General features: G+C 39.8%; 1 protein-coding gene across 2 annotated transcripts in view; it reads left to right on the top strand.

The window, feature by feature from the left end:
- The first annotated feature begins 9,657 nt into the window (after positions 1 to 9,657).
- The window catches only part of LOC127683380 (probable alcohol sulfotransferase), a 49,770-nt gene continuing 47,220 nt past the window's right edge, over positions 9,658 to 12,207 (top strand). For both annotated transcript variants that reach the window (XM_052180588.1, XM_052180580.1), the window contains exons 1-2: positions 9,658 to 9,793; positions 10,833 to 11,041. In XM_052180588.1, coding sequence (XP_052036548.1) covers positions 9,658 to 9,793; positions 10,833 to 11,041 — 345 coding nt within the window. The remainder of the gene's footprint in view (positions 9,794 to 10,832; positions 11,042 to 12,207) is intronic.

Here is a 12,207-nt window from a genome sequence, read left to right as displayed (position 1 = left end):
GAAGAAAACTTGAAGCAATCCCACTAAAATCAGAGACTAGACAAGACTGTCCACTCTCTCCCTACCTATTTCATATAGTATTTGAAGTTTTTGCTTGAGCAACTAGACAACAAAAGGAAGTCCAAAAGATACACGTTGGAAAAGAAGAAGTCAAAATATCACTATTTTCACACGACATGATAGTATATTTAAGTGACCTCAAAAATTCCACCACAGAACGTTTTTTCTTAAGTTTTTGTATGTACCCAATGCATACAAAAACTTAAGAAAGAATCTAGAGAATCAAATAACATTATTAAGAAATGGAGAACAGAGCTAAACAGAGAATTTTAAACTGAGAAAACAAATGGTTGAGAAGCACTGAAAGAAATGTTCATCATCCTTATTCATCAGGGAATTGCAAATAAAAACAACCCTGAGATTCCACATCACATCATCATAATGGCTAATATTAAAATCTCAAGTGACAGCAGATATTGGCAAGGATGTAGAGAAAGAGGAACACTCCTCCATTGATTGTACCACAATTATGGTAATCAGCCTGGTATTTCCTCAGAAATCTGGGGGTAGAACTACCTGAGGAACAAACTATACCATTCCTGGGCTTATAACCAGAAGAGTCTCTAACTTGTTATAAGGACACATTTTCCACTATTTCCATAGAAGCCATATCAATAATAGCCAGAATCTGGAAAAAAAACAACAACAACAACAAAAAAAAAACAAAACAAAAAAAAAAAAACAGATGTCTCTCTTTATTGGAATGGGTACAGAAAATGTGGTACATTTACAGAATGGAATACTACTCATCTATTAAAACAATGACTTCATGAAATTTACAGGCAAATGAATGGAACATGAAAATACCATCTTGAATGATGTAACTCATTTAGAAATGCATACATAAGTTATGCACTCTAACTAGATTCGGGGTGGCGGCAGTGGCAGCGGTGGTGGCAGTGGCAGTGGCCATGGCAGCTGGTCCAGCGGAAGGGCCATCAGCAGTGGAACCAAGGTGACAGGGTCCAGGCAGGCCTTGCACCCGCTACCACTGACTCTCACTGGCCACCCGGGCTGCAAGAGGAGGCAGATTTACAGAGCCTTTCACCCCACAGAAGCCACATCAGAACTCTGCCTCCCGCCAGTCAGTTATGAGAGTCTCTCAGCCATCTTGGATCTCAAGCACCAGAGAAATCAGACAGACTGAGGTACGCAAATATAACCCAAGGCCAACATCGCGAGGGTCTAAGCCCCACTGGTGTTGGACTGCATGTAGGCCCAGGTTTGTTCGGGGGCGATCGGTGTGCAAACCCAGCCAGGAGGTTGTTTCCCCGGCAGGCATGCACTCCACTATGGGACACCAGAGAGTTCTAGCAGGCAAAGTCAGCTAAGATTCATAGCCCTAGGCTAACATAGCAGGGGGATAAGACCGACGGGCCTTGGACTGCCCCCAGGCCCTGGGCTGCTCAGTGGGCCATCTGTGTGCTAACCCAGCCAGGAGATTGTTAGCCTAGCAGACTCTCCCCACACTTTCAGGAAGCACGTGCAAGCTACCATCCTGGCCACCTGACAGAACCAATTAACAGTCAAAGCGGGGAACATTGCTCAGGCCTTAGCCTGCCAGGCTTTTGCCTAGACTCAGGGCCTCAGCAGCTAGGCTATCCCTGTGTGCACCAACCTGGTTGGGAGATAGGCTGCCCAGCAGAGTGACCAGCACTCAGAAAAGGTCCTGAAGCAGCCTAGACCATCAACACTCACTGAAGGAGCAAGCGGGCACCGCCTGGTTCACACAGACAACCTGGGGCAAAGTGCGCTAGGGTTGCAAGGACACCCAAGAGGAGGGCAGCGCATTAGCAATCTGTAACAGGGGAAACCCAGCAATCCAGTGTTACAGAAATAGCAATATAGCCTCACAGGAGGCACAAATACCAGCCAGAGACAAGACCAACTAACGTCAGAAATAACAAGATGGCAAAGGGCAAATGCAGGAACGCTACTAACAAAAACCTAGGCAATATAGCAGCATCTGAACCAAACTCTCCAACATCAGCAAGTCCTGATTATGCAAACACACCAGAAACACCGGATTTGGATTTAAAATCACTGTTCATGATGCTGCTAGAAGAAGACAAAAAGGACATAAATGAATCTCTTAAAGACATACAGGGGAAAATGAATAACTTAGAAACCTGTATAATGGAAACACAAAAATCACTTAAAGAAATTCAGGAGAATAAGCCTCAGGAGATAGAAGCCAATAAAGAAGAAACAAACAAACAAACAAAAAAAAAAACAAAACAAAAAAAACAAAACATAAACAAAACAAAAAAAAAAAAAAAAAACTTAAGGCTTCCGGGCGGCCAGCGGGGAGAAGTCAGTGTGCTGTGGTGAATCCAGCGGGCCCCGGCAGGAGCCTCCAGGTGTCTGCTTTGGGATCTGAACAGCCTGGGTCACTGCACTAGGTCTCCAGGAAGTGCGGGAGACCTGGTGTGCACCCAGAGGCAGTCTGAAATAGCACAGAGCTTGCTCTGGTGGTACAGAGGTTAGGTTCCAGTCCTGAGACCTCTGGTAGGAGCCCTCAAATCTCTCTGCTTCCGGATCCAGATCAGCCTGGGCAGCAACACCACACCTCCAGGTCCTGCAAGAGGCAAGAGGGGCTTCGGGGCGGCCAGCGGGGAGAAGTCAGTGTGCACTGGTGAATCCAGCGGGCCCCTGCAGGAGCCTCTAGGTGTCTGCTTTGGGATCTGAACAGCCTGGGCCACAGCACACTGTCTCCAGGTAGTGCAGAAGGTAAGCTGTGCACCAGAGGCCACCTGGGAAGGGGTAGCTTGCACTGGTGAGTCCAGCTTTGACAAGACCACCAAACACCAGTGAGATCTAGCTGGCAAAAGGCAAACGCAGGAACGTCACTAACAGAAATCAAGGCAATATGGCAACATCTGAACCCAATTCTCCTTTACCAGCATGTCCTGGATACCCCATCACACCAGTAAAACAAGATTTGGATTTAAAATCACTGGTCATGATGCTGGTACAGGAACACATGAAGGACATACTTAAAGAAATTCAGGAGAAAATGGATCAAAAGTTAGAAGCCCTTGCAAGGGAAACACAAAAATCATTGAAAGAAATCCAGAAGAATACAAAAGCCAATAAGGAGGAAATGCAATAAAACACTTAAAGAAATACAGGAGAACTTTGGTCAACAGGCTGAAGTCATGAAAGAGGAAACACAAAAATCTCTTAAAGAATTACAGGAAAGCACAAACAAGCAAGTAAAGGAGCTAAGCAAAACCATCCAGGATCTAAAATCAGAAGTAGAAACAACTAAGAAAACACAAAGGGAGATAACTTTGGAGATAGAAAGCCTTGGGAAGAAATCAGGGGACATAGATGCAAATATCAACAACAGAATACAAGAGATAGAAGAAAGAATCTCAGATGCTGAAGATACCATAGAAACCATGGACTCAACAGTTAAAGAAAATGCAAAATGCAAAACGCTTGTAACCCAAAATATCCAGGAAATCCAGGACACAATGAGAAGACCAAACCTAAGGATTATAGGCATAGATGAGAGTGAAGATTTACAACTTAAAGGGCCAGCAAATATTTTCAATAAAATTATGGAAAAAAACTTCCCTAACCTAAAGAGAGAGATGCCCATGAATATACAAGAAGCCTACAGAACTCCAAACAGACTGGACCAGAGCAGAAATACTTCCCGTCACATAATAATCAAAACACCAAATGTACTAAACAAAGAAAGAATAGTAAAGGCAGTAAGAGAAAAAGGCCAACTAACATATAAAGGAAGACCTATCAGAATCACAGCAGATTTTTCACCTGAGATTATGAACGCTAGAAGATCCTGGGCAGATCTCATGCAGAATCTAAGAGAACACAAATGCCAGCCAAAACTACTATATCCAGCAAAACTCTCAATCACCATAGATGGATAAACTAAGATATTCCATTACAAAACCAAGTTCACCCAATATCTATTCACAAACCCAGCCCTACAAAGGATAATAGGAGGAAAACACCAATACAAGGAGGGAAATGTCACCCTGGAAAAAGCAAGATAGTAACCTTTCATCAAACCCAAAAGAAGTTAACCAATCGAATTTAAAAAATAACGTCAAAAATGATAGGAAGTAACAATCACTATTCCTTAATATCTCTTAACATCAATGGACTCAATGCCCCAATAAAAAGACAGACTAACCGACTGTAAACAGGACCCTACATTTTGCTGCTTACAGGAAACACACATCAGGGTCAAAGACAAACACTATCTTAGAGTAAAAGACTGGAAGACAGTTTTACAAGCAAATGGTCTCAGGAAACAAGCTGGAGTAGCCATTTTAATATCAGATAAAATTGACTTTCAACCCAAAGTCATCAAAAGAGACTCTAAGGGACACAACATACTGGTCAAAGGAAAAATACAAGAAGAACTCTCAATCCTGATCATCTATGCTCCAAATGCAAAAGCACCCTCATTCATAAAAGAAACTTTATTAAAGCTCAAAGCACACATTGCACCTAACACAATAATTGTGGGTGACTTCAACAGTGCACTTTCCTCAATGGACCGATCAGGAAAACAGAAACTAAACAGGGACACAATGAAACTAACTGAAGCTTTGGACCAATTAGATTTAACATATATACATAGAACAGTCTATCCTAAACTAAAAGAATATACCTTTTCCCAGCACCTCATGGTACCTTCTCCAAAATCGACCATATAATTGGTCACAAGACAGACCTCAAGAAATATAAGAAGATCGAACAAATCCCATGCCTCCTATCAGATCACTCTGGAGAAAAAGTGGTCTTCAATAGAGACAAAAACAACAGAAAACCCACATACACTGGAAACTGAACAATATTCTACTCAATGATACTTTGGTCAAGGAAGAAATAAAGAAAGAAATTAAAGACTTTTTAGAACACAATGAAAATGAAGATACAATATACCCAAATCAATGGGACACAATGAAAGCAGTGCTAAGACGAAAACTCATAGCCCTGAGTGCCTCCAAAAGAAAATGGAGTGAGCATACACTAACAGCTTAATGACACACCTGAAAGCCCTGGAACAAAGAGAAGCTATTTCACCCAGGAGGAGTAGAAGGCAGGAAATCATCAAACTCAGGACTGAAATCAATGAAGTACAAACAAAGAGAACCATACAAAGAATCAACAAAACCAGGAGCTGGTTCTTTGAGAAAATCAACAAGATAGATAAACCCTTAGCCAGACTAACCAAAGGGCACAGAGACAGTATCCAGATTAACAAACTCAGAAATGAAAAGGGAGATATAACAACAGAAAATGAGGAAATTCAAAAATCATTAGATCCTACTACAAAAGCCTATACTCAACACAACTGGAGAATCTGGAGGAAATGGACAGTTTCCTAGACAGATATCTGACACCAAAACTAAATCAGGATCAAATAGATCAACTAAACAGTCCCATAACACCTGAAGAAATATAAAGGGTCATAGAAAGTCTCCCAACCAAAAAAAGCACAGGACCAGATGGCTTCAGTGCAGAGTTCTATCAGACCTTCATAGAAGACCTAACACCAATACTCTTCAAACTATTCCACAAAACAGAAACAGAAGGAACTCTACCCAACTCATTCTATGAAGCCACAGTTACGCTGATACCAAAAACATACAAAGATCCAACAAAGAGAACTTCAGGCCAATTTCTCTTATGAATATTGATGCAAAAATACTTAATAAAATTCTTGCCAACCAAATCCAAGTACACATGAAAACGCTCATCCACCATGATCAAGTAGGCTTCATCCCAGGTATGCAGGAATGGTTCAATATAAGGAAATCCATCAATGCTATGCACAACATAAACAAACTCAAAGAAAAAAAAAACCATATGATCATCTCATTAGATGCAGAAAAAGCATTTGACAAAATCCAGCATCCTTTCAGGCTAAAAGTATTGGAAAGAACAGGAATTCAAGGCACATCCCTAAACATCGTTAAAGCAATATACAGCAAACCAGTAGCCAACATCAAACTAAATGGAGAGAAATTTGAAGCAATCCCACTAAAATCAGGGACTAGACAAGGCTGTCCTCTCTCTCCATATCTTTTCAATATAGTACTTGAAGTTCTAGCTAGAGCAATTAGACAACATAAGGAGGTCAAGGGGATACAAATTGGAAAGGAAGAAGTCAAATTATCACTATTTGCAGATGACATGATAGTCTACTTAAGTGACCCGAAAACCTCCACCGGAGAACTCCTACAGCTGATAAACAACTTCAGCAATTTGGCTGGTTATAAAATCAACTCAAGCAAATCAGTTGCCTTCCTATACTCAAAGGATAAGCAGGCTGAGAAAGAAGTTAGGGAAAGGACACCCTTCAAAATAGCCACAAACAATATAAAGTATCTTGGTGTGACTCTAATCAAACAAGTGAAAGATCTATATGACAAGAACTTCAGGTCTCTGAAGAAGGAAATCAAAGAAGACCCCAGAAAATGGAAAAATCTGCCATGCTCCTGGATTGGCAGGATTAATATAGTTAAAATGGCCATCTTGCCAAAAGCGATCTACAGATTCAATGCAATCCCCATCAAAATCCCAACTCAGTTCTTCACAGAGTTAGAAAAAGCAATTCTCCAATTCATCTGGAATAACAAAAAACTCAGGATAGCTAGAACTATTCTCAACAACAAAAGAAATTCTGGGGGAATCAGTATCCCTGACTTCAAGCAATACTACAGAGCAATAGTGTTAAAAACTGCATAGTATTGGCACAGTGACAGACAAGTGGACCAATGGAATAGAATTGAAGATCCAGAAATGAATCCACACACCTATGGTCACTTGATCTTCAACAAAGGAGCCAAAAACATCCAGTGGAAAAAAAGATAGCCTTTTCAACAAATGGTGCTGGATCAATTGGAGGTCAGCATGCAGAAGAATGGGAATTGATCCATTCTTATCTCCATGTACTAAACTTCACTCCAAGTGGATCAAGGACCTCACTGTAAAACCAGACACACTGAAACTAATAGAAAAGAAACTGGGGAAGACCCTTGAGGACATGGGCACAGGGAAAAAGTTCCTAAACAGATCACCAATAGCTTATGCTTTAAGATCAAGAAATGACAAATGGGACCTCATAAAATTACAAAGTTTCTGTAAGGCAAAGTATACTGTTAAAAGAACAAAACAGCAACCATTAAATTGGGAAAGGATATTCACCAACCCCACACCTGATAGAGGGCTAATATCCATTATATACAAAGAACTCAAGAAATTAGACCCCAGGGAAACAAATAACCCTATTAAAAATGGGGTACAGATCTTAACAAAGAATTTTCACCTGAAGAAATTCAGATGGCAGAGAGGCACCTTAAGAAGTGCTCAACATCATTAGTCATTAGGGAAATGCACATCAAAACAACCCTGAGATTTCACCTTACACCAGTCAGAATGGCTAAGGTCAAAAACTCAGGAGACAGCAGGTGTTGGCGAGGATGTGGAGAAAGAGGAACACTCCTCCACTGCTGGTGGGGCTGTAAGATGGTACAACCACTGTGGAAATCAGTCTGGAGGTTCCTCAGAAAACTGGACATGAGACTTCCACAGGACACTGCTATACCTCTCCTGGGCATATGCCCAAATGATTCCCCAGCATGCAATAAAGACACATGCTCCATTATGTTCATAGTAGCCTTATTTATAATAGCCAGAAGCTGGAAAGAACCCAGATGCCCCTCAAAGGAGCAATGGATACAGAAAATGTGGTATATTTACACAATGGAATACTACTCAGCAATTAAAAACAATGAATTCAGAAAATTATTAGGCAAATGGTTTGATCTGGAAAATATCATCCTAAGTGAGGTAGGCCAATCACAAAAGAATACACATGGCATGCAATCTCTAAGTGGATATTAATTAGCCCAGAAGCTCTGAATACCCAAGGCATAAATTGCATGACAAATTACTCCCATGAAGAAGTATGGAGAGGGTCCTGATCCTGGAAAGGATTGATCTAGGATGGGAAGGGAATATAAGGACAGAGAAAAAGGAGGGAGGTGATTGGAGAAGGGATGGAGAGAAGAAGGTTTATGGGACATATGGGGAGCGGGGATCCGGGAAAGGGGAAATCATTTGGAATGTAAACAAAGAATATAGAAAATAAAAATATTAAAAAAAGAAATATTTTCCATATGTATCTTCAATTTTATCATAAAATGCTGTTACTTCCTTTTTCAATAAAAGAACATGCTTTTAAAAAAAGAACAAAATAGGTAAGATGTACCTTGTTAATTAGTCAAAATTTTAGCAATTAAGGAAATAAAAACTATACTATTTTGAAAATTAATCTAATCTAGTCAGAAATACTATGACCAAGCAAATGACTGACAACAAATGCTGGTGAGATAGATGCTTGTAAAAATTTGGGAAACGTGTGACCCTCACTCCCTTAGTAGCGTTGCAGATGGATGCAGTCCCTCTGAAAATCAGTGTAAAAAATGTATCATGTGGCACAGATACAAGATTCCTTTGCCTATGCTGAAAGGGTTTGATATCTTACACCTTAAAGACTTTGTCATTCACTTTTATTATTGTTCTAGTCATAATAACAAGAGAACAAAAAGAAAGTAAAAGTCCTTGACCCAATGAATAACTAAAGAATATGTGGTGCATATGTACAATTAAATTCTACTTGCTGTGAAGATAAATGAAATAATGAAAATTTTAAGCAAACAGGTGAACTAGAAAAGATTATAATACAGAAGTTAACCCAGATCCAGAAATATAAGTGTGAAATGTTCTCTCCTTTTTCTCTCTGTTTGTATTAGATATTTTCTGTATTCATATTTCAAATGTTATCCCCTTTCCTAGTTTCCACTCTGAAAACCAATTACCCCATTCCCTCTGCCCCTGCTCACCACCCTACCCACTCTCACTTCCCTATCTTGACATTCCCCAATACTGGGGCATCTAGCCTTCTCAGAAGAAAGGGCCACTCTTGCCTTTGATATCCAACAAGGCCACCTTGTTCTACACATTCAAATGGACCTCAGGAAACATCACATATTATTACAGGTGAATGGACTGAGTTCTTGACTTTGCATGTGTGCACATATAAATAGCAACAAATATTAAGGAAGAAATCATAAATATTGGAAAGGGAGGGAAGGCTTTGAATTTAAGAATACTGGCAGTTAATATACTATGAGTTCCTCAAAATCAACACAATTTAAAAAAAAAGAATTTCCAAGCAAACTTTCTGTGTGATTTCAGTCATTTTTCTGCACATTTAAAATCATTCTGAAAGCTAAATATTATTAGAAAACATTTTAAATTAACCTCCATTTCTATGTCTTATTATATCTTACTGAGTTTCTGGTTAGGAGTCATGAACTCAGGCTCACAAATGCTGCAGAATGTACTTTGTAAGAGTTCAAAATTGCACAATAAAGTAACCTTGGACTATGGGTTACATTATTTATTTCTAATCAGTAGCTAGTTTCACAACAAACTAAAGAATGTTAATGATTCTTTGCCTGCACTATAAATCTTACCACACAGCATTTGCTATAAGCTGAAGAGGTAGCCAGAACTGGAATCCCAAGAGCACCTACAAGGTTGATGATGTCAGAATATACTTGGTTTGAAGGAATAGCTTTTTCTACCAAAGTGATTAAAAAAGAAACTTTGGAAAATATCCGTAATAAGTTTGTGGTGAAAGAAGAAGACTTGATCATATTGACGTACCCCAAGTCAGGTAAGTGCCATCAGTAACACTGATTCTGAATTATGGAAGGGAGGTTACCCGTTTGATCCTCATTTATTTTGTGTGATGAGTAAACTGCTCTCTTTCCAAACATGTAAAATGAGAGATTTGTGTGTGTTCCATTCAGTTCAACATAAGTGGACAAAGGTTATCATCTTTTACACCAGAACAATGATAGTGGACCCTGAGGCAGAATCTACTATTGGTGTCCCTATGTGGGTAAGATATAAAAGAGGGAGAGAGATGAGAATAAACAGAGGAAATAACACCAAGAGTTAAAGTCATATGTGTCACGATATGCAGAGCAGAGGAGAGTACCAGGTAGAAATGCCATGGCTCTTGTCTAGGAAATGGATTCTGAAAACTCAAGACACCAAAAAAAGAACATCATGGTGGTTCGGGAATGGGTTGTGGAAAGAAGCACTGAACATTGGGTAAGTATTAGGCTGTTGACACTGAAAGCACAATGACACAAAATTCCAAAAGTAGTGGAAATGCAAGAAAAAACAACCAGATTGTAACTCAGAAAAGGAAACTAGAGAAGCATTTGTTGACAAATGAACACATAAACACAAATGCAAGTATATAGTATAAATGTTCCCAAGGGTATTTATTCACCTCAAAAAGAAGTACTCAATAATACACTACAGCATATATGCATCTCAATAAAAATGAATTAAATTAAATGATGAAGTCTCAGAGGGCATATGCTAGAGCACTGTAGAATATATCTCTGATAGTCAAATTCATTCCACCAGAATATAGAATGATGGTGTCCTAGGGCTGGAAAAGTTATTCCATTGGCAGGTTGCTGTTTACTGACTATAGGATATCAGTTTTGCAAAATGAAATCTAGAATAGGTTATGTGAATATGCTTTGTACTTATATCATGTGAGCATTATGAACACCACAAGTCTGTGTGCTTGAAAATGGGCAGCACTCAAAATTGTATGGGCAGTTATTTCACTTGATGCCTTTTCACAAGAACTGTTGAAATGAGCAAAAAAGTCACTTTTCCTTTTCATCCAGGAACAAACTGGCTGGTTGAGATTGTCTGCTTGATTCAGACCAAGGGAGATCCCAAGTGGATTCAATCTGTGCCCATCTGGGACCGCTCACCTTGGCTAGAGGCTGACTATGGATATCCTTTAATAATCAACAAGGAAGGACCACGGCTCTTCAGCTCCCATCTTCCCATCCATCTTTTCTCCAAGTCTCTCTTCAGTTCCAAGGCCAAGGTCAGTGTTCAGTGGTCGAGATTTTCTTTTGACAAATCTTCTTTGAACTTAGTTTACCCTAACAAGTCTTGGAGCTCTTGCAGAAATATGAAGGTGGGATTTTCAAGCACAAGGTGATGCTGATGTTTTCCCTTATCAGACTGCATTAGAATACCAGGATGTGAGACATAACATAGTGATCCTGGGCAGTTTTTTTTTTTTTTTTTACATTCCCTTTGAAATATTTCCTAATTTGTTTTATTGGTTATAGACTACATGATTCCCAAATTAATTTCAAAGCATTCAAATATTTTATCTGTATTAGATTTTTTATTTTCTTCTCAAATGTTATCCCCTTTCAATATTCTGTGTCTCCATGCTCATTAACCCACCATCCCAAGCCCAATGACCTCAACTGGCATTCCCCTTCCCTGGAGCAATGACCCTTCACATGTCCACGTGCCTCTCCTCTCATTGATGTCCTACGAGGCCATTCTTTGCTATACATATGGCTGGAGCCATTGGTCCATTCATATGTACAATTTGGTTGGTGGTTAAGTCCCTGGGAGCTCTGGGGCTACTGGCTAGTTTATGTTGTTGTTCTTCCATGGGTGTGGAAATTCCTTAAGCTCCTTGGGTCTTTTCTCTAGCTCCTACATTGGGGAGCCTGTATCCAGTTCAATGGTTGGCTGAGAGCATCCCCTTCTGTATATTTCAGGTAATATCAGGGCCTCTCAGGAAACAGCTATATCAGGCTCCTGTCAGGTAGAAATTGTTGGAACCCACAACAGTGTCTGGGTTTCCTAACTGTATATGGTAAGGATCCCCAGGTCGGACAGTCTCTGGATGATCTTTCCTTCAGTCTCATTTCCACACTTTGTATTTCCTCCCATGGGTATTTTGTACCCCATACAAGAAGGACCAAAATCCACACCTTGGTCTTCTTTCTTCTTGAGCTTCATGTTGTCTTTGGAATACATGTTGAATGTTCTAAGCTTCTGTGCTTATACCGCTTATCAGTGAGTATACACAACGTGTGTTCTTTTGTGACTGGGTTATCTCACTCAGGATGATATTTTCTAGCTCCATCCATTTCCTTAAGAATTTCATGAAGTCATTGTTTTTTCAATATAGCTGAGTAATACTCCATTTTGTAAAAATGTCAAATTTTCTGTATTCATTCTTCT

This window comes from Apodemus sylvaticus, chromosome 1 (assembly GCF_947179515.1).
Source record: "Apodemus sylvaticus chromosome 1, mApoSyl1.1, whole genome shotgun sequence".
Taxonomy (NCBI): domain Eukaryota; kingdom Metazoa; phylum Chordata; class Mammalia; order Rodentia; family Muridae; genus Apodemus; species Apodemus sylvaticus.
This window is presented reverse-complemented; position numbering and strand designations above follow the sequence as displayed.